A 25,536-nucleotide genomic window follows, 5' to 3' on the forward strand; every position below is an offset into this window, starting at 1 on the left:
AAAGAATGTATTTGGCTGTTCCTAGATGGGAAGACAGGTAGGGAGATCCTCACAGTGCTAAATTGAAAAGGTTTGGTGGTTTAGTGTCAGCAGGATTTATTTTTTCAAAACCCACACAACAAATGTGGGAGGCTTCTCTGCAGTGGGTTTGACCCTCAGGCAGATGAAGTTTTCACCCAGGGATTATAAACTAAAATAATGAAACATATTTTACTCTGCTAATACTGGAATGCTCTGTGAAAATCATACTAGGGTAGGTTTGTGCTAAACTTAAATGAACTCTTTGCATTTTTACAGTTAAGGAAAGTGATAGACTGAGGTGTGATATTGTGTGGTGACTAAGAATGTGAATTATTTCTAGGGATTTAATTTATTAATGATCTCTAATGCTGTTGGGATGAGCACAAGTGAAAAGCTCCCCTTTGAAGGCATTACTTGAATATTGGAGCAGGTTATTTTTTAAAATGTTTGTGTCCATTACCTACATATCCTCAACAGTTTTTATGGATTATTTTCTTGAGGCTCAGGATGATTTGGTACTTTTACTTCCAGCTTTCTGCTGGTTGCATTCCATACTTGGATATTTCCCTTAAAATCCTGATGAGGTGAGGGTGGGGAGGCCCTGGCACAGGTTGCCCAGAGAAGCTGTGGCTGCCCCTGGATCCCTGGAAGTGCCCAAGGCCAGTCTGGACAGGGCTTAGAGCAACCTGGGCTAGTGGAAGGCTCAAAGGGATCTCCAGCATATTTTATTCCTTTATTCCATAACTTTATTCCTTTTCCATATGGGACTAACTAAAGTTGTTTTACTCCTTATGCTCCCACTGTTAAGTCCACTGAAGGAGGGCTGGCCTGCTCTAACCTGGTCCTGCCAGAGCAGAATAACTTCACTGTCAATAAAATCTGGAAACCCTTTTGCCTGGAACTCAAGACCAGGAGAGAAAATGCTTTTGCTTTGCTGTGCTTTCAGTCTTTGCTTGTTTTCAGTCTAACCAAGCTCAGCTTTATCTTTCGGATACTTCGGCGACGAGACAGCAGAGCCACAGAGGGAGACCTTTAAATATCCAAAGGATTTGATTTTCCTGAAAGAAAAAGGTAGTAGGTGCAACCCAGGACTTGAAATGTGGAGCATTAAGTGATGTATCCGAAATTATATATGAATGTAATTCTTCTAATAATATTAAATGTTATTTTGAAATACCTTTTCAAAAGCAATTCTTATTCTTCAGACTCTTCTCACTGCTCACTCACTGACTTTAATTTTTGTCTGGCTCTGTAAAAGCTCCCAAATCCAGTCCCAGAATCACTGAGGTTGGAAAAGCCCTCCCAGCCCATGGATCCCCCCTGTGCCCGATGCCCACCTTGTCCCCCAGCCCAGAGCACTGAGTGCCACGGCCAGGCCTTCCTGGGACACCTCCAGGGCTGGGCACTCCAAACCTCCCTAGGCAGCTCCTGCCAAAGCCTGACCACCTTTTCCAGGAAGAATTCCTCCTGAAAATTCCCTCTGAGCTCTGGATCACTACAAGTCAGCACTGGCCCCTGGCTGTGCTGCTGCCTCCCTCTCCCTCTCATCACAAGCCCCCTCTGCTCCCTCTCCTGTGTCCCTGTCTTTTACCTTCCTGAACTTTCCACCCTGAGATCCCTATCCTGTGTGGAGCTGTGTGTCTGGAGCAGGGAGCAGGGGGAGGAAGCTCTGCTGCAGCACCAGAGGATCATTGATTGATCCCTGTACAGAGGGAGCAGCTCTCCCTGGGACATCAGGGGCTGCTGTTGCACAACCTCAGCCAGGACCTTTTCGTATGTTGAGGGAAATGCCTTTTCTTTTGGAAGGGAGAAAACTCTTCCATTCCATTGGGCTTTACTCCTCAGGCTGCAGGAGTGTGGTTCAAATGACTCCCTGAAAGCTGCTTTTCAGATTTCACCCTTTCCCTCATAGCCTGTAAACCTTTTGGGGTGTTGGGTGAGATACTGCAGAAGCCCAGGAGACGAGGGGCTGATGTGTCTGTGCCAAACACCGATAGCCACGGAGCCATCCAAGGACTGTTGGGAATAAGACACTGTGAGAAAGAACAGGATGTGGCTGGAGAAGAGGCCATATGGAGGTAGGACAGCACTGTCTGGGACAGATGTCCTTGTTCTGGCGGCTGGAGATAAGCACAACACAGCACAGTGTGGGCACAGGGAAGAGGTTGGGAAGTGGATATGGACTGCCAACCAAAATTCCCAGCTGCTTCTCCACAGTTACCCTGCTCTGCTCCAGGAAACAACCTCAGCTACTTGGGCCAAATCACAGAATTGTCAGGGTTGGAAAAGACCTTTAAGATGGTCAAGTCCAACCATCAAACAGCATCACCACCTTGAATAAACCACGTCCTCAAGTGCCACATTCACTTCCACAGATGGTGATACCACCACCTCCCTGGGCAGCCCCTGCCAAGGCCTCACCACCCTTTTCAGCAACAAATTCCTCCTCCTGTCCAACCTGAGCCTCCCCTGGCACAGCTGGAGGCCGTTCCCTCTCCTCCTGTCCCTTGTTCCCTGGCAGCAGAGCCCGACCCCCCCCGGTTCCCCCTCCTGTCAGGGGGTTGCAGAGCCAGAAGGTCCCCCCTGAGCCTCCTTTTCTCCAGGCTGAGCCCCCCCAGCTCCCTCAGCCCCTCCTGCTGCTCCAGCCCCTTCCCCAGCTCCGCTCCCTTCCCTGGACATGGGAAAGCAGCAGGAATGTAGAAATGTAGAAGTAGAAATGCAGGGCTGCAGGAGCCACAGACAACAACACATGGAGCGTTGGAGAGCAACAGAGCTGTCCACCAGCACCCCCAGGTCCTTCTCCACTGGGCTCCAAAGTGCCCTGGGAGTGCTGGTGACAGGGGCTGAACACGAGCCCGGGTGTGCCCAGGGGGGCAAGAGGCCAATGGAACCTGGTTTGGATCAGGGATAGTGTGGGCACAGCCCAGGGCAGGGATTGTCCCCTGTGCTGGCACTGCTGAGGGACCTCCAGGGCTGTGTCCAGGTCTGGAACCTCATGGAAGAGAGACCTGGAGGGGCTGGAGCGTGTGCAGGGAAGGGAACGGAGCTGGGAAGGGGCTGGAGCAGCAGGAGGGGCTGAGGGAGCTGGGGGGGCTCAGCCTGGAGAAAAGGAGGCTCAGGGGGGACCTTCTGGCTCTGCAACCCCCTGACAGGAGGGGGGAGCCGGGGGGGGGGCGGGCTCTGCTGCCAGGGAACAAGGGACAGGAGGAGAGGGAACGGCCTCCAGCTGTGCCAGGGGAGGCTCAGGTTGGACAGGAGGAGGAATTTCCTGCTGGAAAGGGCGGTCAGGCCTTGGCAGGGGCTGCCCAGGGAGGTTTGGAGTGCCCAGCCCTGGAGGTGTCCCAGGAAGGCCTGGCTGTGGCACTCAGTGCTCTGGGCTGGGAGACAAGGTGGGGATGGGGCACAGGGGGGACTGGATGTCGTGGGAGGGCTTTCCCAGGCCTCGGTGGTTCCGTGGGTGTGTTTGGCACCGACCTCCCTGTCCCCTCGCCCCGCCCCGGGCGGGGCCGTGACCGTATCCATGTCCGTATCCATGTCCGTATCCATGTCCGTATCCATGTCCGTATCTATATCCGTGTCCCTGTCTGTATCCATGTCCGTGCCCATGTCCGTATATATGTCCATGTTCGTATCCCTGTCCGTGCCCCTGTCCGTATATCTGTCCCTATCCGTATATCTGTCCCTGTCCGTATATCTGTCCCCATCCCTATCCCTATCCCTGTCCGTGTCCCCCATTCCCTGCCGGAAGCGCGCAGGGCGGGGGGAGGCGGAAGCGCGCGCGGGGCCGCGGCCCAAAGATGGCGGCGAAAACACAGGGCGGGATCCGCCTGAGCGCGGTGAGTGCGGGGGGACGGGACGGCGCGGGGCGCTCGGGGGGGAAGGGACCTTAAACACCGTCCGTTCCCACCCCCTGCCACGGCCAGGGACACCTTCCACCCGGGCAGGGACACCTTCCACCCGGGCAGGGACAGCCTCCACCCGGGCAGGGCGCTCGCAGCCCGGCCAGCCTGGCCTTGGACCCTCCCGGGGTCGCTCCCTGAGCGCGGGCGCCGCGTCGCTCTGAGGGGACTTTGGGGCCTCTCCCGCCCCCATCCCGGCTCGAATCCTGGAAAATCAACTTACCCGGGCCGGGCCGGGGGCCGGGTTGGGAGTCGGGGTCGGGATTCCCCAGCCCGTGTGAGCGCAGTGACCTCTAATCGCCAACTCGTAGCTCCAAATCTTCGCCTCTTGTGTTGCAGGAGGCCTAATTGCATTTTAACCCTGATTGCCCTGAAGGGCGATGAGTGTTCGCGCAGGGAAACGCTGCTGTGTTGTGCTTTTCACCACTGTTGTCCTTCTGTGGTAGTTGGTCATTGCCTTGTTTGTGCTGATACAAATGAAGTTAAAGCGACTTTTTCGGTTGTTTGGTGAAACAGGAGGTTTTTTCAAGCCTTTCTGGCTTCAGCCCTCAAGGCCTGTAAGTCTCACCTACATTTACAAACAGCCTGGCTCATCACCTTACTTAGAGAATAGTGGAAATAAGCAGGAGCACTGCAGTAAGTAACTTTAAATTAAATACTGGAGTGAAAAAGGTACATCAGTATATTCTCAGCACTGCTTAAATTGCACAATCATTTAGGGTGAAAAAGACCTCCAGCATCACTGAGTCCAACTTTTGACTGAAACTACATTACTTTAATATAAATGTATATTACCTTAACATAAATTTATATCACCTTAACATAAACTTGTATTACCTGAATATAAATTTGTATCACCTGAGTATAAATTTGCATTATCTGAACATAACTTGCCGTGATTTTACAGGTGAGTTATAAACGTCACCTGCTTGAAGTTCAAAACTTGCACTTTCGTTTCAGGCCTTTAATTCTCGTGTTGGAAAGCCACACTCTGTCTGGTATTTTATTAGAGCAGTGTTCTGTTCCCCCTTTAGTTAAAGTTTTTTGTCATGTTATTTGTCTCCTTGAGGGGAAAAAAAAAATGATCAGCGTTAATAATCAGCGTCTGCAAAACAGCTGCAAACATAAGCCAGAGTTTAAAATGGTTCTCAGGTTGAACTCACCGAACTCTTAGAGGTACAAGTGAGACATTGAGGCTGAAGCTGGTGCTCTTGCTAACTTTCTGAATTATTTTTAGGCTGCTCTTTGCTTTTATCTGTCCCAGGGGTAGCTGAGAATTTGCATTCCGTGGGTTTCCAGTGAAAGCTGTGGCTTTCTGTAGGTTTTTGCTCAAGTGCAGCAGCTGGTACAGCTTTGAACAGGTCTGTGAAAGGCTTTGTGACCCAGAGAACCACGGGGAGAGCTGGTGGCCACAGGCTCTTCTGCTCTTTGGAAATGTAAAGTATTTCCCAGAGTTTCAGAAGCACAAACAGCACAGGCAGTGTGAGGGCCTGGGGACTCATTCCCACGCTGGAATTCGTCTCCTCCTGTTGCTCTGGTAAAAGTTTGGGTTGGTTGCAGGATGAGTCAGATCAGGGAAGTGATCCAGGTTAATATTTCAAGAGTGGTTTTTAGTTTGGATCAGTCCCTCAGTGTAGTTCCTTGCACGGTCGTGGAACTGGGATAGAGCAGCTGGGAGGGAGAGGAAACTTCAGGAAGTTTTCAGGAGGAATTTCTTGCTGGAAAGGGTGGTCAGGCCTTGGCAGGGGCTGCCCAGGGAGGTTTGGAGTGCCCAGCCCTGGAGGTGTCCCAGGAAGGCCTGGCTGTGACACTCAGTGCTCTGGGCTGGGGGACAAGGTGGGGATGGGGCACAGGGTGGATTAGATGGGCTGAAAGGGCTTTTCCAGCCTCAGTGATCCTGAGATTTTCTTTCTGGAGAGATAACCTGTTTATTCTTAAATATCTACTGGTTCTACTTGTATGAGCTGCTCCTGTCAGGGCAGTTTTGTTTTTAAAATATGCACAGTTTGAAGGAGGGGGAGGTTTGGTTGCATCTCCAGAAGGAATTTGGCTGCGCTGGGTCTCGGGAGAAAGAACTGAAATTACTAAACAAAACACAATTAGTAACAAAGTATATTGGCTCAGTGGGCAAAGCAACTGGGTTGTCAAAGTGACTTTTCACCAGGGGACAAACCCTTACTGAACCTCAGTTATTCATGAGCTAAAGTGGTGCATTGATGAATGAAGTGGAAGGGGCCAGATGGACTGAAATATTTCCTGGGGAGTTCATCAGGAATTAGGGAGTGGTTGCTGACAGCTGGGTGTGCTCTGAAAACTGCAGAAATAATGGCCTTAAACCACTGGGCTACATTTTTTAAATCTGGTGTTGCTTTGTGCCCTTGTTTCTGTGCCTGACCTGCTCAAGGCCAGGTTGGGTGGGGTTTGGAGCAACCTGGGATAGTGGGAGGTGTCCCTGCCCATGGCAGGGGGTGGAATGAGATGTTTTCTGTGCACGTGTAGGATTTGCTTCCCTGAGGAAAAGGACTTCTTGGTGATGATGTCAGTGCTGGCGACACTGAGGTTCTTTCTGTCCTTCCTCGGTGCTGTCTGATGGTCAGGGGAAATGGTTCTTCCTTTTTAGGAAGAATTTGTTGCTGGAAAGGGTGGTCAGGCCTTGTCAGGGGCTGCCCAGGGAGGTTTGGAGTGCCCAAGGAAGGCCTGGCTGTGGCACTCAGTGCTCTGGGCTGGGGGACAAAGTGGGCATCAGGCACAGGGTGCACTCCATGATCCTGGAGGGATTTTCCAGCCTCAGTGATCCTGTGACATTCCCAAGTGTGGGTTTGTGCCTCTGGCAAAACCACAGTCGGGACTTTCTTTCCAAGTCCATATTGCTGAGGTTCTGATGCTGCAGTAAATCCAACATTCCCAGTCTGCCTCCTGTGTGGTTGGGGTTTTCCAGGATTTCAGCAGTTGCCAAATGCCTTGATGTGTGTCCCTGTGGTGGGTTGGGGTTTTTCCAGTGTCTGGTGGATTTGTTTTGACAAGGAGGGATTTCAGGCAAAAAAAAAAAAACCACCATGTTTCTCGTGTGTTTTAACTGTGAAGTTTATAAAAGAGAGGAGCAAATGCCACCAGGGAATAAACACAGGGATCTTGGGATCCACTGAGCTCCTGTATGGCAGAGGAAGAACTCCAAAGATCCTTTGAAATGTGAGGTTTCCATTAACAGCTGACATGAATTTTTCTTTTGCAAGTCTCTGTTGGGGCTCAGCAGAGCAGGTTTTGTAAAACTGGAGTTTTAAAGCACAGATGGCTGGGGAAGAACGTGCTGTCTGTTCTCACTTGTGCTCTGGCTCCTGTGGAGAAATGCAGGGATTAAGTTGCAGTTGGAAGTGTGTCATGTGCTCCTGTGACCTCGGGATCGAGGTGACACTTCTTGGCAGTTTATGTTGATCTGAAAACTAGGGCTGCTCTCACCCTCCTCCTGCTCTGGAACCTGCTCTGGAATTTGCTTTTAGCATTAATCCTTTTCCCTGGTAAATGAACTCAGAGGTTTGAAGCGGTCTTGCTTTTATTTAGACTTTATTTATTTTTATTTAGGCTTTATTAGCTACAGAAAAGTGGTTGTCAGTGAGTAGTTCTGTAAAAATTATGAATTACGGATCTGTACACAGTACTTTAAAATAATCTTTCTGATTTTATATCTGTAATAACGTGGATTATATTCTGTTTTTATGTAACTCAGTGGTACAAGGACTATTTTCAGTGGGGTGTGTTAATGATGCTGCTTTTCCTGCCATCAACAGGCAGTGGGGCTTAAGCAAATCCTTGCAGTGGGTTTGTGTTAAAGGCCTTGTCAAAGTGTGACTGCACTTTCCTCAGAGATAATGCAAACACAGCCACTGGTTGCAGCAGTTACAATTGCTCCAAACACTGCATGGACAAGTCCTTAACTTCCATGGATATTTAGTTCTGGTTTTCCTAGTCTTTAGGTCTAGGGGAATATGTGTAAATCTGAGCTTTTCAGTGCTTTAGTCACTGAAATCTATAAGATACATCCCATAAACAGGTACTTAATTTGTATGTTCCCAGCCAGTTCTAGTCGTGGCCGTGCCTTTGGTTGCTCCTGATCATAAATGAGGGTAAAATGTATGAGATCAAAGTGCTGAAAGAGGGTCTGAGAGGTGGTTTTGGTCACTGTGGGCAAAGGGAGGCGTGACAGGGACAGTAAATCATGGAGGGTGTTGGGTGCTGCTCGTTGTTCAGATCAAGTTTTAATAATCCTGACTTAAGAAATGAGTTTTTAACACCTGAAAGCGTGTGCTGCCGAGGCTTTGGTGTTTTCTGTAACCTCTGGCATCATTACAGAGCAATAGTTATTTTTAAAAAGATAAAGAGACTTGGATAGGATGACAACATAACCCATTCTCAGAGGATGGTATGAGACTGTGCTGAATGTCACCTCCAAGAGCTGTATGAACAGTCCCTTGAAAAGATATTAACACACCAATATCCAAAAAGTAAATTAAATTACAGCCTTTTGTAGTGTTGGTCAAAACAGCTTCATTTAGGGTTCCTTTATTTAACCTGTTTTCTGGCTCGGTGTGGTTGGGGAGCACAAACTGATGCCCTTGTTTGTGGTTTCTTTCAGCTTTGCCCCAAGTTCTTGCACACCAACTCCACCAGTCACACCTGGCCCTTCAGTGCAGTTGCAGAGCTCATAGGTATGTGGACCAAGAGCTTGAAATATTTTCTTTTTTTTGTCATAAAACCTTTTTCCTTCAGGTAGGGAGGGGAAGAAGTCGATCCTGTCACCACTCAGAATCTTGCACCTTATTTTTTTGGCACACTCGGGTTGCCTTTTTTCTTTCCTGTGTTGGTAATCTTCTTGCCTTTGATTTTGAGTAGCAGTTAACTGGATACCTTCAGTGTTCCTCTTTTCCACAGGTAGGGAATGAGCAGCAGACTTATTTAACTGGTTCCTCAAAATTAAGGTGTGGCTTGGGAGGACTTGCCAAGTTTATTGAGGAGTTTGCTGCTGCCAAAGGGAGCAACTCCTCTGGTCACACATCCCTTCCCTTCCCTTCTCGAGAAAATTAACCTAACAAAGGAAAATGGGAGTTTTTTACCCAGATAAGGCCAGAGCTGCCACAGAGGAGGAAACCAGAACCACGTGGCCTTGGAAAGGACTGGCTGTTTGGGGGGTAACAATATGTTAAGTCATTTCAGTTTTTTTAATGCCCCAAATACTTCCAAGCTGTCAGTTGTACCTGAAATGTCCCCTTTTGTTGATGCTGAAATATATTTTATGAAGTTTTTCACTGTGGATACAATTGGTACTTAATGTTTGTGGGAAGGACCCTCCCAAGCTGTGATTCCTTTTTATGGGCTTGAGCTGTTTGTTTATTTATTTATTTATTAACCCTCAGCTGAACCTGCAAAACAGGCAGTGAGGCAGCTGTGCCACCCCATCCCACCCCTCCTTCTCCCCTGCTCTCCCCCCTCAGGAATTCCAGGATGAGGGGAAGGGAAATGCCAGGAAGTGGTGTCAGGGCAGGTGAGGTGTGGAGCTGCTTTGCTGCCAGGGAAGGTTTGTGCAGCCCCGGTTTCTGGCTCGCTCGTGGCAGCTCTTTCCCATCCTGTCAATAGAAAATTGAGTCTGAAGCACTTTGTAATTCCCTCTGGGAGAGCCACCCCATGGCTGGGAGAAAGTAAATGTTGCACCAGCTGCTCTGGGGGCAGCAAATGGAAGTAGAAACTTGCCTTGGTTTCATTTTCGATTCTCACGGCTGAGCCTCCACCTACATTTTTTTGCTTCTGTGTTCCTGTGTATAATAATAATAATTTATAACAATATATAATAAATATTATATAATAAAAATATATTTTATAATTGCATAATTCATAACCATCTGTAATCTCTGTGGAATTGTATGTTGGGTTTTGGGTGGGGTTCACCAGGTTTGGATGCAGCTGTTTCACTGTAACATTCTGATTTAAGTAAATTTAGAACACTGACAGCTGAAGCACTTCAAAATGTGTTCACACTCAGACTGTTTAATTTTTACCTCTAGTACCCCAGCCTTTTTTCCCTCCTTTTCCTGCAGATAATGCCTATGACCCTGATGTAAATGCAAAGCAGATCTGGATTGACAAGACAGTCATCAACGACAACATCTGCCTGACATTCACTGACAATGGGAATGGGATGAACTCGGACAAGCTGCACAAAATGCTAAGGTGGAGAACCCCTTTCTGTAGGAATTCCAGCTCCTAGTTCTGTTAGTGCTCAGCTTATTCCTTTTTCTCAGATGTAACTCACTCCTTTGGGTCAGAAACTCAACATTTCTGAAGGGCAGGGATTATCCAAGTGAGACTCCAGAGCCTACAAATGCTCTGGAAACTTCCACACAACTTTGTCACGGAACTTTGATCTCCTAATTTCCTTTGATCCTTTTTCTCAGCCTTCCCCTTTAACTTCCCACACACTGTGCAACCTCTCTGTAGGGCCCATTAGTGGAGATAAAGAGAATTATTAATACTATTATTATCTTTACTTTTGTTTAGCAAACAAGAAAAAAGGGAGATTCAGCTCAATATTAATAACAGAAGGTCTAGTGGATAATTTAATGAATGATAATGTGACTTGTCTATTTATCTTTAAATATTCTGTAGGGTTTGGACTGATCTTTTATTTCTACAGTTAATAAAGAGGTTTCTGTCCAGCACCTCCTTTAGGGAGAAATATAAATCCTTTACAAGATTGCTCTGCCTGCAGATTTCAACTTGAGCAAGCTTGGATTCAAACAGTTATTTTTGTGTTAGGTACCATCATTAACAGCTTGCTAAATTCCATGTTCCATGTGCAGTTTCCTGGTTTATTTTAAGTGTAGTTACTGATGAGAAACTTGAGGATCAAACATTTTCTAGCAAGTAGAGGGGTGGGAAAAAAAGAGGTTTAGGGGCTTTTCTTAGTGTTTATCATGAAGTTAATGATTAGAATCCCATGAGAATGCTTACACCTAATTCCAGGCAGATGATATTTCTGTTCCATGCTTAAAAGACGGAAGCAGATTTTCCTGTGGTGGTTTTAGGGGTGACTTCCAGGATTTTCTTCCTTGTCCATTGTTTAACTGAACAGGAGTCCCCGATCCCAGCACCGATGTGCTGGTTTAAAGGTAAACCAGCAGGGGAAATGAACTCAACTCAAAAGAGAGATTAGAAGTCAGAATAATGATTTAATAAAATAATACAATAAATACAGATTATACAGACAAACAGTTGGTTTTAACCCACAAAACCCAAATGTATAACCCTGGGACATGAACAGAGTGGTGTTCCTTGGGCCCCCTGAGTCCAAAGGAAAAGGAGAGGGAAAAACCTGTTGGTGAGAGTGCTGGTGCAGTCTGGGCAAGAGTGGTAGTCTGCAGTCTGGTTGAGAGTGGAGGTCACAGTCCTCTGGATCCCACGAGTGGTTAAAAAAGTCCCAAGACTCCAAGATTATATATCCTCAGGTTCAGGCAGGAATCCCCAGCACTTCCCTCAAGGCGGGGAGTTCCACAAAGGGTGTGAGGAGCACCCTCCTATCTCACAGGCCTCTTAACACCCAGTTTACAGCCTGAGGGGTCAGGGCTGCTCTGGGCAGAGGGTGTAAATGGTCTATTGGTACCAGTTTCTGGGCAATGGCATGGAAGGCCCTGGAATACACAGTTTTGGGTTACACCCATCCAGTGATGAACTGGTCCCAGCTGTTCTAACCAGGACATTCGTCAAGTCCTGCAGGTGGGGGGTGTCAAGTTCCACAGGGATTTTTCCCACTCTTCCCACGTTTTTCCTGCATTTGCAGCTTCGGCTTCAGCGAGAAGTCGGTGATGAACGGGCGGGTGCCGGTGGGGCTGTACGGGAACGGCTTCAAGTCGGGCTCCATGAGGCTGGGCAAGGACGCCATCGTCTTCACCAAGAACGGGGACACCATGAGCGTGGGGCTCCTGTCCCAGACCTTCCTGGAGGTCACCAAGGCAGAGCACGTCATGGTGCCCATCGTCACCTTCACCAGCCAGCATATCCTTCCAGCAGGTTCTGGGGGTGGGGATGATATCCCTGCAGGAGATGTCCTTGGCTGGTTTTATGGACTGGGAGATGTGATTTGTGAGATGTGGAATGAGAGAGGCTGTGGCGTGATGGTCCCAGTTATAACCTAAGAATCTTTAAAGTCTTGTAGTTTATCCTGACTGCTTAAACTTTGTAACTTTGAAACCCTTTCCTAAACACTGCTAAAAAAAAGTGGAAAGTAAGAATTAAAAAGTCAGCAACTTGTGTAGTTGTAGTTTGAATTAGTTTTGGAAGCCATTACACTCTAGAGAGCTAAATCAAGAGAAAATGGTTTAAGTGAAAGTAGTCTGAGTCTAATCTTTAACCAGAGATGGATGATGAATCCTGCCACAATGAGATATGAAAATGCACTCCAGAAAGCTAAATTAATCAAAGATTGTTTAAGCAGAAGTTTAACTAAGATTGATGTTGATGTCTTGTAACTATTTCAAAGACTGTTTAAGTAAAAGAAGTCTGAGTTACCTTTAACTGAAGATTAATGTCAATGCCTTGTAACAATGAAATGATTGACTGTCGAGGAGGGGCTTGAGGAGTTAAAGTGTATAAAAGCTCAGGAAATCCTTGTTCATGGAGGAGCTGTCCCCAGCACTGCCCCAAAAGAATCGCTGGCTCAACGGTATCGTGCTGTTGAGTTTGATCTCTTGGAATCAGGAATGAGAACCCGGGAAGCGAGTGCGGAAGTTTCCCGATGTTCCGAAAGCTCGAATTCGTTCCAAGTCACTGTCCTTGACTCAGTGCCCACGGCAGATCAGCGACCCAGCAGAGTCCAAGAACAGCCTGAAGGCCATCTTGACACATTCCTTGTTTTCCACTGAGGAGAAACTGCTGGCAGAGCTCGATGCCATCATGGGGAAAAAGGGAACCAGGATTATCATTTGGAATCTCAGAAAGTAAGATGAAGCCCGGTCTCTTCTATCTCTCATTTGGTTTGCATTTTCTTTCAGTGGGTGCAAACATACAGAGGGGTTTGGTTTTTAGTGGAATAACTGGATATTATATTAAATAACTGGGTGTTTGGGGTTGATTTTTGGTGGAGTAAGGCTGAGGGCACTAACTGGGAAACTGGATCCAGCTGGCATGAAGGGCCTGTTGCTTTTGCCAGAAGGAAAGTTGAAATAGATAAATTACAAATCTGTTCCCTCAGACCTCTGAAATTATGAATGCAGAAACCCAGACACAAAATACTTGAATGTACAGGCAAATAACAGTGGATTTTAAAACTTAGAGCCAGCAGTGTCCTTCTGCAGGGATCTGGACCTTTCTAAACTTCTTGATTGTTTTATCATAAAATAAACCAGCGATCTGAGCAAGTAAATAGTTATGTGTATTTATCTTACTTATCCACTTGCCTCTGGGGGATTGTTTCCAGCATTTTCTGGCCTTGACTTGTATGTTGATGCTTTTATATATTTTTAAACAGTTGTAACAGTGGCAGTTCCCTGTTTAGAGTTAAGTTATAATTCATTGTCACTTCACTTGTATTCCTTGGATATCAGAAAGGAACAGGTGAACTTTGTGACTTTTAGTAAATCTGTGAGGAAAACCACTATGGCTCAGAGGAATCCCCCTTTTTTCTTTGCACTTTTGGGATACCCACCACCACATCTTACCTCGTATTAGCTTTTTCCCCCCCCCTATAATTAGTGCGTTTTTCAAATCTTATTTCTTAGAGATAAAAATGAAAAACCGGAGTTTGACTTTGACAAGGATAAATATGACATCAGAATCCCAGAAGACTTGGATGAAACGGGCAAAAGAGGATATAAAAAACAAGAGAGACTGGACCAGATTGTTCCAGAAAGCGACTACTCCCTGCGAGTGCGTATGAGATCGGTTAAAACTGGCTTTATTTTTGGAAGCTGGAGGGTTTGTGCTTTTGATTTTAATGTCATGTGTGTTTTGTAGGCTTACTGCAGTATTTTGTACCTGAAGCCAACCATGCAGATCATCCTGAGAGGACAGAAAGTGAAAACACAGCTGGTTTCCAAAAGCTTGGCCTTCATCGAGCGTGACATATACAGGCCCAAATTTCTGAATGTATCCTTTGCTTAATATTTCCACTGGGGTATTTTTGTTTGGGTTTTTTTTTTTTTTGGTAAAGACAGACTGAGGGAATTAACCTAAAGTTCCAGGACTCAGAATGAACACTCAGAGTAATTCTATTTGTTATGTTACATGAGATTAAACAGATTTTTTTTTTCCTTAATATCTGGTCAAAGGCCAAAACGGTAAGAATTACTTTTGGATTTAACTGCAGAAACAAAGATCATTATGGAATAATGATGTACCACAAAAACAGGCTCATCAAAGCTTATGAAAGAGTTGGCTGCCAGCTGAAGGTAAGAAATCAAGGCTCCGAAATATTTTCACATCTTGAGGAATAATTGTCACTCCAACGCTCATCTTAACAAAGGGTGCAGGTGGAAACGAGGATATTGGTGTGTCCTTCATAAAACCACCTTTTTTAGTGTGTGCAGCTGTTAAAAATGGTATTAAATTGTATGGACTTGATTCAATGTTTGGGTTTGAGGCTGTTTGATACACAAAATATTGGTCTGAGCTTATCTCAGGACAAAAAGAGGGGCAGTACAGAGGATTTTTTTATTTCAGGGTTTATATCAAGATTTTCTCTTTGGAGGGGAGTCCTAAGCCAGAAAATTCTTTTTTTATCTATTGTATCTCTAGTTAATAATTACCTCTGACAAACTCCTGCAGAACTGGCCTGGAATGTGTGGGGGTTTTCCTGACAGACCTTGATTTCTTGCAGGCAAACAACATGGGGGTCGGTGTCGTTGGGATCATTGAGTGCAACTTCCTCAAACCAACCCATAACAAACAAGACTTCGACTACACAAATGAATACAGGTATTTCTGTCTGGGTTTCCTGTCCAACAGTGCTGTTCACTGTAAAACAGTTGATGAGAAAAGCTGCTTCTTCTCTAAATAGGAAGAATGAAAGCTCGTGGGTACTGAGCAAACCTGGTTTACATTCAGCCAACTCCTTTTATCCCTTTTTCTTGTGTACCTCCTCTTTCCTCCTTTCTCCTTCTTCCCCCTACATGTATTCTCAGCAGTTGGCAGAGTTCCCCTGACCCTTTCCAAACATCCCAGACCCTCAGGTTTTGCATCCTTAGCAGTTGCAAAATCCTGGCTTTCCAGCAGTTTCTTGATAATTAGTCAATTAGTGTGACTGAGCAGGTTTGGTTCTGCTTATTGTTAACACTAATTGGTCAGGTTTGATGACCCTCTGGGTTTATCTCCTTCCTTTTTCTCATCTTCCCAACTTTTCCCACTCCACATATCCCTAGCAGTTCATGGGACTGACCAGGCTGGTTCCTGTCACTTCCTGCCCCAGCAGTCAGGTTTGTCTCTCTGTTCCTTTTGGGGCTGCTTTGACCACGTGCCCTTAGAGGAGGAGACACTCTCTCCCCACGTGCCCTAACACTTGCTTTTCATGTGGAGTTAGAAATTGAGGATGCTGACTTGCTGACTAAAGCTGGAGATGAGATAATCCTTCAGCACACATGAATTTGGGTTCTTTCCCAATGGGTGTTGCTCTGGGAGAGGACAGGTTCAGTCTGCCAGCAGAGCCCAGAAGTTATGATGGAGTCTTCCCAAACTTCTCCCCATCCTAAACTCCCTTGATACTCTCTGTACATTGGGGTGGAGCTGCAGTGACTCCAGCCCTACATCCCTTTGTCACTGACTGTGGACAGTTCTCTCACTTTACTCTTCCATATGTAGTCAATAAAATATGTGTGTTGTGTTGTGTGAGGAATTGATGCCAAAAACAGCAGAGAATAACTGCTCAGAGACGAATTTTTGTCTCTTAAGCAGCAAAGGTATTTATTTTGTGCAACATTGGGGGGCTAGCCAGTTAGCACCAGACAAACCAGCTGCCAAGTTCTCAGGGAAAAGCCAGGTAATTTATAGTTTTCATGAGAGGTTACAACATCTTCACATACATATTTGTTTGATTTTTACATCTAATTGTCATATTCATAATAGGCGGAGTTGAGGCGGAGTCTTCCAGAATCGTCTTTTGGCAAGATTTTTGGGTGGTCGTTTCTTCTCTTCTTCCTCGCTTGAACTTTTCAACTTTCTTTGTTCACCGACCTCGTTTCTGGAGCTTGCAAAACTGCCCTGACTCACGCCCTTCTTATCTCCTTCAGATGCCCACCTTATCTTTATTTATGCCATTTCTACTCTCTCTTACTTCAGTACAGTCAGCAGAACAGAACAAGCCGTCTCTGCTGTATTTCAGCATAAGCAGAGCTTCTCCCAGAGCCTGGTACCAACCCTGTCCTAGTTAATCCTTTAAAACCTTGCTCTGTTTCACTCCCCATCCTTAACTCACTTGATTCTCTCTGTACATTGAGCTGGAGCTGCAGTGACTCCAGCCCTGCATCCCTTTGTCACTGACTGTGGACAGTTCTCTCCCTTTGCTCTTCAAGATACACTCTCCACATTTTATTGACTGTGTTATGTTGTGTGAGGAATCGTCTTGGAATATGTTCCCTGTGTACCGACCACATTCCATGCAGGAAGCAGCAACTGCATTTCCCCCTGTAACTTCAGTACTGTTCCACCTTCTGTTTCCATGGGAATGTAACTTCCCACTTTTCTCTGTTTTTCCCCCAGCTGTCTTCCCCCACACTTGTCATGTGGGCACAGGGATACCACACTTGCAAGGGCTTCTCCAAAGGTCTTTCTGCCAGGAGTGCTCCAGGCTTTCAAAGGAGAGCTTTCCAGCCCAAAACAGAAGCCTGGACCTGATGCTGTCATTTCATGGTGGCTGTAGGATGCCCTGCACCTCTTGCCTCCCCACAAGAGGGATGGGATCCCATCCCTGCATGGCTGCTCCTTTCTGCCCTTGTGCTGCTTCCTTTGCCCGGCCCAGAAATCCATGGCTTGGCTTCAGAGCTGATCTGGATCCCAGCCCTCTGGGCCAGCCTAGCTCTCTGCACACACTCGGGTGTCAGTGCAGCCCTGGGGGGTGCAGGCGTTGGAAGAAGCCGGGCAGGGAGGGACTGACTCGGTTCCTCAGCCCTTTGTTCCTGGGAGGTGAATTCCACCCCCTGACGAGGGGCAGCCTTGACCTGCCCCTCACCCATGGAGCTTGTTCTCCCTCCCCTGTCCCTGCTGGCTGTGCCAGCTCTGGTGCTCACTGAGCTGCACCAGGAGCCCTGAGCAGGAACCAAATCCAGCCCCAAATGCCCCTGGCTGAGACTGGGCTGTTCCTTTGAGCAGCGGGGACACTTGAGCCCGCCCTGCCCTGAGCCCGGCTTTGCAATCTCCCTGGAGCAGAGTTGTCCGTGGGCTCCCAGTGCTCCTGACCCTGCAGTTCAGGGAGGGACAGAAACAGCCAAACCCAGGGCGAGGGGCTGCCTTGGGTGATGGTTTTGGGCTCTTTTTTCTTCCCTGATAGGGGCCAAACTGGTGAGGCACCTTCAGGGTGTGCCCTGTCCAGGATCAGCACTTCGGAATCGAACACTCTTGATTTCAGTCTTTGTTCTCCAACGTGCATTTCCAGTAATTTCTTTGCTGACAAACATGATTTCACACAGTTTCTCGTTTCTCCAGCTTTCTAAAAGCAAAAAGCTTTTGTAAAGCTTTCTAAGAGAAGAAGCAAAAAAAATGGAAGATACAAGAAAGAGCCTTTTGAGTGGTTTTTGCACTGTGGTGCGAGTAGAAATATCGGAGTGTTCCTCCACTTCTTCTGTCACTGGAGTTTCTAAAGGTTCTTTCTGTGCTGGAATTGGCTTATTTAAGGTGGTCCCTTAAAATCTTGTCCTTTTAGACTCACAATAGCAGCACTGGGAGAGAAGCTCAACGATTACTGGAATGAAATGAAGAGGAAGAAGAACGAGGAATATCCCTTGGCTCCGCCAGTTGAGGAGATCCAGTGAGTACCAACCACTGCAACAGCCGAGAGCTTTACACGCTGGTGGTGTTGTTTTACACTCACTGAGGGTGAGCCTTTCCTTCTTCCCTCCCAGAAAGCAGCCAGACCAGACGTGGGTGCAGTGCGACGCGTGCCTGAAGTGGCGGAAGCTCCCGGACGGAATCGAGCACTTGCCGGAGAAGTGGTACTGCTCCCTGAACCCTGACCCGCAGTTCCGGTAAGGCCACATTCCAGGGGATGCCTACACCCTGCTCTTGGTTTATCACCTGATGTTAAGCTCTTTGTGTTGTGGGTTTTTTTTTTTTCTCCTCCCCTTCCTTAACTCAGGAACTGTAACGTGCCCGAGGAGCCGGAAGATGACGATTTGATACATCCGACCTACGAGAAAACGTACAAGAAAAAGTGAGTTCTGGAGACTTTCTTCCAAGGTCTCAACACTATAAACTGCTCAGGAGAGCGGTGCAGCAACTGGGGCTCAAGTCCAGCTCTGAGGAATTCCATAGGAAACGCTAATTCCATAGGAATTAGCAGTGTGGGAATAGTTTGGGATGTTACAGAAGCAAACTCTGAGGGCTGGTTGGAGACCTTGTCTGTGTAGCTGATACTTTCAAGGTCCACGTTGAAGCAGTTGAATATCTCAGTTTCTTTGTTTAAGAGGATTCTTGGCTAAGGTGTGTGGGGAAAAAATCCTGATTTGAGTAATTTTAATGCTGGCTTATATCTTAGAATTGGGACTTTGGGGGGGGAGGTTTCCATTTTTTTTAAATAAATCTTTATCTGAGAGGGAACTTGTTTGAAGTTAAGCCAACTCCAGGCTATAAGAACTAGGTTCATGCAGAAGAATTTAATTCAGTAAACAATACTTTAATTAGAGCTGTACTGTATCTAACTGAGATAATTAGTATTGTGTTTGCTTTTAAATGTGGGGGTTGGTTTGGGTTTATAATGAGCAAAGTGTTTGAGTCTAAGCTCTTAATTTATATATTTTTTTTTCCTTGTTGCTGTGCAGAGACAGGGAAAAACTGAGGAAGAGACTGGATTACAGCCACCAGGTAACTCCTGAAGCTGCCTGGAAACTGCCCTGGGGAGAAGTGTCTGGTTTAACATCCTGTTCTGCTGTACAGGATTTACTCACCATGAGCAAACCCCAAATGCCCCATCTTTGCTGTCCCACGATGGAAAATCCAGCACTGGAAAGAGGAAGGAGTTTGAGAGGGGCAAAGGCCTCTCACCAAGTAGTGTAGAAATGACGTCAGTCACTCATAGCTGGATTTATGAAATGGCACCTCGTTATTGAAGGGGATTTTGTGTAGTGGGATGTGTTGGGGATCTGAAAGCAAAGATGCCCTTAAAAGTGGGGCAGGGGGTGGACAGGGGTGTAGCAGCTACAGCTGTGCAAGGAGGAACTCAAAATTCAGATTAAATGCAGATGCAAATCAGTGTGGTTGAGTGATGAGAATGTGTAGATTGCAACCCAGAATTAAATTTTCATGAGTGTGATTTAGCTCAGGTTGCGTTCAGAGTGAAGTGCTGACCTAAGATCACTTCATTTCTGGAGAAGAGATGTCACATGTGCTGTTTTAACTTCATTGTGTTAGTTTTTCTGCCATTACATCTCCCCAAACACACAAGTAATTTCTAGAAGTAAAGTATTGTTCATTTTGGACAAACTGAATTAATTATGAGCAGCTTCTTTAGCAGGGATGTCTGTCCTGTGGTTTGTGGATGATGGGCAGACTTCAGGCAGAGCTACAGCTTGGGAAAAACTCTTGTCTGGGATTCTGCACAGGACTTTGAACTGGGAAAACTGGGATTTGCAACGTGGAGTCTAGTTAGGCTTCCTTACTGCAAAATCCCGAGCCTGGGTTCAAGGAGATCCTTGCAATACATAAATGTCAGTCAGAATTTTAGGTGTTGGTGTATAATTAGGAGAACTTAAGTCTTTTCTGAAGAACCTACTAATATCTGTTTATTTTCATTCTTAACTTATGTTATCTTATAGATCAATAATGAAATATTTTTAAAAACATCTGTTTCTTCAAGTAAAGACTTCAAAACATTCACAGCTGTGAGTGGAAAGGAAGCTGTTCCAAGGTTGCTTTTGCCAAAATCATCAGATGCTCCTCTCAGAAGATCTCTGCCTATTTTAATCAAATCAGTCACTTCCCTCCATCCAGACGCCGACAGCAGGTTAGTGCACCTGGACAAAGTAGATTCCTCTTTCTTTCTAAAATTAATAACACTCCACAGGGTGTTTTCCATTCCGAAGGAATGGAGGCGTGGGGATGTTCCTGGAAATTCTGAGTCTTGTGTTTCACACCGAAGGTGGTGACTCAGCGTGGGGGTGTCAGGCACTTGTTTTTACAGGGAAGGGATTCACTCTGGCTTTGCACATCTTAAAATCCCCTGCAGGGGGACATCCCTTTGTAGTTATGGAGTTTTTAACCGTGCTCAGAGAAACACCAAACGTGGTTTGAAACAAATATTTGTGCGGTTCAGTGATCAGTTCAACGTTTCCCTTCCCAGCCTCAAGCGGAGGGCGCAGAGTTGCGCGACACTCGTGCCCTCGAAGACACCCCGACTGAGTGACAGACCAGCCAACCACCACGATGAGGGTGGTGATGATGAGGATGATGATGAAGATGTCATCATTTTAGAGGAGAGCAGCACTCCAAAGCCTTCAGCGGATCCTGACGTTCCCGCAGTCAAAACCGAGTGCATCAATTTGGATCAAGAGGAGAAGCAGAAGGAGACCCGCGAGGCCGGGGAGCTTTGCACTGCGACCACCTCAGAACCCAGGAGCGAACAGCTGAGCTCAGCCACGCAGACAGAGCTGCCAGGCCTGGTGGTTAAAAAGGAAGAGGTGGAAGATGAAATCCCAGTTGAAATTCCCGGGGCAGGGGTGGAAACCGAGCGGCACAAGGTGAATGGTGTTCCCGAGGCACCTGCAGAGACTGAAAATGAACTGAGAAATCAGCTGCAGTTGTTACACAGAGAGAAGGAAATGTACCAAAACAAATGCGAGGCACTGACCAAACAGGTAGAAACACTGGAGGAGAGGCTTTTGGAAATGAATAATAAGTATGTAAAGAAGGAAATGTGCCACCAGTCAACAGAGACAGTTCCCTCGGGTGAGGAGGAAAGTGCCAACGGGAGGAGCTTGGCAGAAGTGACTGTTCTCTACGAGCAGGCCTTGGGAGAAATAGCAAAGCTGCAGGAGCAGTGCAATACCCTGCAGAACCTAAAAACTGAGTGCAGCAAATGTGCTGATGGGGAGAGCAAGAGTGAGGTGGAGGAGATGGCCGTGCAGCTGGACAATGTGTTCAGGCAGCTGGACAAGTGCAGCATCGAGAGGGACAGGTACAAAAGTGAGGTATGTGGTTAAAACATTCCCTTGTCTCCGGGCTTTACTGCCTGTTTCGTAGCAGCTCTAACACACAACCTGCTGTATGGGCTTTATAGCTTTTTCTTTTCTTTTTTGTTGCCAGATTGAACTACTAGAAGTGGAAAAAAACCAAATGGCCTGTCAGTGTGAAGAGCTCAAGGCAGAACTCGCCCAGTTGAAAGCTTCAATTCCACAAGCAGTTGCACATGCAAATGGTTCTACCACCAGTAATGTAGAAGAGACTGTAAATTTTTCTGATGGAGAAAGGTATCAGTTTTGTTCTTTCTAGATGATATTTCAAGGAAGACTTTTTTTTTTTGGCTGTTTTATTGTATCTGAAACGTTTTAATGAAGGTTATGTTTGATAATTGTATAATAAAATGTGATGTTTGGAATTCTTTCCTGCTGCCTCGTGTGACTCCGAACTCAGTAATGGTTTTTTTATCAAGTGGTTTCTGTAACTTATGGTTTGTGTGTTTGTGTGAGCAGGGTTGGCACAATAGAAATGCCATACTGATACTTCTTAAAATATCAAAAATGTTCTGTAATTTCTAGACATGACTTGCAGACCAAGGAGAGAAAAGGGAGGCAGGGAAGAGGGTGATGTTTAGCTTATGCTGTGTGTTGTACTTCACTTGTAGAGTCTGTTTTTCTTTATTGAAGCAACAGTACTGGACTGAAAAGAGGTTTGAAATTTAACTTTCCTGGAAGAACTCCTTGCTGCAGGCCAGTCCTGTGGAATTGGATTGTGTCCAGAGTGTAGCTTTGAACTAAAGCAGGGTTTAAACTTACAAATAGAGAGCTGGCAGCTCTTGGTAAATAGGAACTGCACACACACAGAGGACACAGAGCACATGGAAGCAGGGATGAGCTGGGGGCCCTGAGCCAGGAGATGATCTAAGGGGTGAAGTGATTGAATTAAGGGACCTCCATAGGACCAGATGAGAGGCATCAAAAGGAGCTGGCCCATGGAGGGAGAGTTGCCCTTGCAGTCTGTCCAAAAGGTTGTGGCAGTTGGCATTCCTGATGCCCGGAAAAAGGCAGTTGTTAAGCCCATATTTAGGACAGGCACAGCTCCAGCCTGGTCACTGTAGCCTCATTCCCAGGGAACACCGTGGAACAAATCCACCTGGAAGGCACCTGCAGCCCCATTGTAGTCAAAGGGATTAAGAACAACCAGTTCTTGGAGTGACTGAGGGCAGAGTGTGGATCAAGAGCAAGGCCAGGAATGGTTAATGCTTTTGCACCTCAAGTCCTGTGTCCAGTTCTGGGCCCTCACTTCCAAAAGGACATCGAGGGGCTGGAGCATGTCCAAGGAAGGGAATGGAGCTGGGGAAGGGGCTGGAGCAGCTGAGGGAGCTGAGGAGGCTCAGCCTGGAGAAGAGGAGGCTCAGGGGGGACCTCATTACTCTCCCCAACTCCCTGACAGGAGGGGGCAGGGAGGGGGGTCGGGCTCTGCTGCCATGTCCCAAGGGAAAGGAGGAGAGGAAACTGCACCAGGGCAGGGTCAGGTTGGAGATCAGAAAAAACTTTCTCCCTGCAGGAGTGTTCAGGTCTTGGAATAAGTGTCCCAAGGAGATGGTGGAGTCCCTGTGTCTGGGAGTGTTCCAGAGGTCCCTGGATGTGGCCCCTGGGGACATGGATTAGGGGTGATTTGGTGGTGCTGGGAACGGGGGGACTGGATGACCCTGCAGGTCTCTTCCCGCCCTGATGATTCTGGGATTAATGGTCTGTATGACAGAGCAAAATGAACTCAATAAATTCACACTGCCATCAAATTGGAGAGAACTCAGGAGGGCAGAGCTGCTGCTGAGGGACCTTGAGAAACAGGAAAAACGGGCTGAAAAAAACCACCTGAAAATTCAACCCAGGCACCAGCAAAGTCCATGCCGGTGAACAAGCTGGAGCCCACTCCTAGGGAGGCAGCTTGGGAGGAGGTGCCCTGTGGTGCTGGGGCAGTGGGAGTGGAATGTGAGTCAGCAGTGCACTCTTGTGGTGGGAGAAACCAGTGCCTCCTGGGCTGTGCTGGCCAGAGTCCAGGCAGCAGGTGGGGAAGGGATTCCTCGCTGTTCCTGGGCTCTGAGACACCAAACGGGGAGTGCTGTGCCCACTTCTGGGCACCCTGGAGTGACACTGGGAGAGAGGAGCAGGGCTGCTGAAGGGCCCAAAGCACCTGAGAGAGAAGGGGAAGCTGAGGGAAAGAGCCTCACAAAGAGTGGGATCTCTTGGAATCCTGTTGCTCTCTCCTGCAGCCTGGTGAGAGCACGTAGGGATGAAGCTTCTCATGAGCACAGGGATGGGATGAGAGGCAACAGCCACAAACTGCAACCAGGGAATTCCTGTTGAAATATTAGACAGAAGAAGCTTTCACAGTGAGGGTAGGGAGGGTAGTCAAGGCCTGGAAAAAGGACATGGGGAAGCTGTGGAATCTCCACCTCAGGACATTCTCAAGAAGGCCCTGAGCACCCTGCTCTGAGTTAGCCCTGGCTCTGAATGTTTGGCAGGGGGAGTAGAGATTGAGCTGGAGAATTTCCAGAGCCCCCTTTCAATCTCCAAGAAGAGATTTACCCCCAGGAAAAATGATCTGCCAGCAGCATTTCATTTTATTTTTACTTCCAGCACCTGACTTGTGTTTCATAAAAGAACGAGCAAATCTATGCAGGACTTGGAAGTAACTTCCCCACCAGTTGGCTGGGATATGACAGCACTGTGAAAACTGGTTCCTGGAGGTGATAAAGGATCTGAGGGTGCAAGGAAACATTGGAGAGAAGGGATGGCTCATTTGAAAGGAATTGGATCAGGAATAGGAGAGAGCAGGGACTTCCAGGAAAGAAAGGAAAAGAAAAGGCAAAGCACTTTGCCTGGACTGGACCTCTTAACTCCTGTGCAGTTTGAACTGCATCAGTTTTGTGTTGGTTTGTGGGAGTCACACCCAGAGCCTTTCCAGTCCAGCTCTGTCAGATAAAGAACTAACTCTGTGTTTGAACACAAAACTCCATCTAACCCTCCGGAATTCTTTCTCCCCAGCCTGAAACTCCGCTCTCTGCGAGTGAACGTTGGACAACTTCTGGCCACGATGCTGCCCGACCTGGACCTGCAGCAAGTCAATTATGACATCGATGTCGTGGATGAAATCCTAGGGCAGGTCGTAGAACAAATGCATGAAATCAGTAGTACTTAATATCTTCCTGTTTTAGCAGAGTTTTGGTTGATCTTCCATCATAACCTTCCTGGAGGTTCCAAAATGTATATAATGCCTGTTCCTTTGGTCTCCAGTTTTATCTCTAAGTGTATAGACTGGGCACGTTTCCATGTTCCCACAGGTGCAGTGGGTGTTCCCTTCACTCCCTCTTGAAGGAACGTTGTCCATACTGACCAGCCCCGATGTACCGAGTTAAGGATTTTGCTTTTGAAATGTATTTGTAATTAAATTTGCAAATGTTTATACGATTAGGAATCTTAATACTTTTCTACCGAAGCTTTTTCGTTCACTTTGGCTCTTCCATGAGCATTAATTAATACTTGTGATTATTTCCTCTACTAAAGTGTCAGTAGTGGAATATCTTAGAGATGCAAAAAAGAACTTCCTTGATGTTCTTCCCAGGCAGAGCTGTTGTATCCCACAGGATTGTTCCATTGCTCCCAGCAATGTTGGCTGATGCTTTCATGGGATGGAAATGTAAGTAGTGGGTGAAAACGTTGCCATCTGGGTGATATTTGTGGTTTAGTGCCACAAGAGGAGCGATTCCTTAAGGGTTTTATCCTGAAAACTGGTGATGAACTGGTTGAATGGGAGCCCTTGGAAAAGGAGGGATGTTTCCTTCTCTGTGGGGTGAACTACAGAGTGAGCCAGAGCTGAAAACATCCAAATGTCCCCGGTTTAGACATCTTGGATTATAGGTGAGGTAAGGGAGTCCCTCTTTGCCACATCACCCCTTTCAGAGTTCTGTGCTCTAAATGTTCCCATTTTTCCATGGTCCTGGGCAAACCTCCTGGAAGAAAGGGTCCCGAGAGCAATGGCTGTTCCAGTGGGGACAGCATTCCCAGCCACTTCCAGGATTTTCTTCCCAAGGCATCAGCAATGACCAAAGGGGTAGCAAAGACGGCAAGTGCACCTTGGACTCTGTGCTGGGATTTGTCCCCCAGATTCTTTAGAGGGTGATCAGACACTGGAATGGGCTGCCCAGGGAAGGGGTGGATTCTCCGTCCCTGGAGGTGTTTAAGGACAGACTGGA

The 25,536-nt window shown here is 47.0% G+C and overlaps 1 protein-coding gene across 1 annotated transcript; it reads left to right on the forward strand.

Moving 5' to 3' along the window:
• Positions 1–3,715: 3,715 nt before the first annotated feature.
• Positions 3,716–25,536, forward strand: MORC3 (MORC family CW-type zinc finger 3). The gene is made up of 17 exons (XM_027731158.2): positions 3,716–3,857; positions 8,551–8,623; positions 10,007–10,139; positions 11,746–11,960; positions 12,754–12,901; positions 13,682–13,829; positions 13,917–14,048; positions 14,231–14,350; positions 14,779–14,876; positions 17,812–17,916; positions 18,011–18,133; positions 18,244–18,318; positions 18,926–18,968; positions 19,919–20,106; positions 20,443–21,289; positions 21,405–21,568; positions 24,329–25,536. Exons 1-17 carry the CDS (start codon positions 3,819–3,821, stop codon positions 24,480–24,482), a joined length of 2,805 nt encoding a protein of 934 aa, XP_027586959.1. The 5' UTR covers positions 3,716–3,818; the 3' UTR covers positions 24,483–25,536.

The sequence above is a fragment of the Pipra filicauda genome, unplaced genomic scaffold, assembly GCF_003945595.2.
Source record: "Pipra filicauda isolate LSUMZ 115617 unplaced genomic scaffold, ASM394559v2 scaffold662_size176556_pilon, whole genome shotgun sequence".
Lineage (NCBI taxonomy): Eukaryota > Metazoa > Chordata > Aves > Passeriformes > Pipridae > Pipra > Pipra filicauda.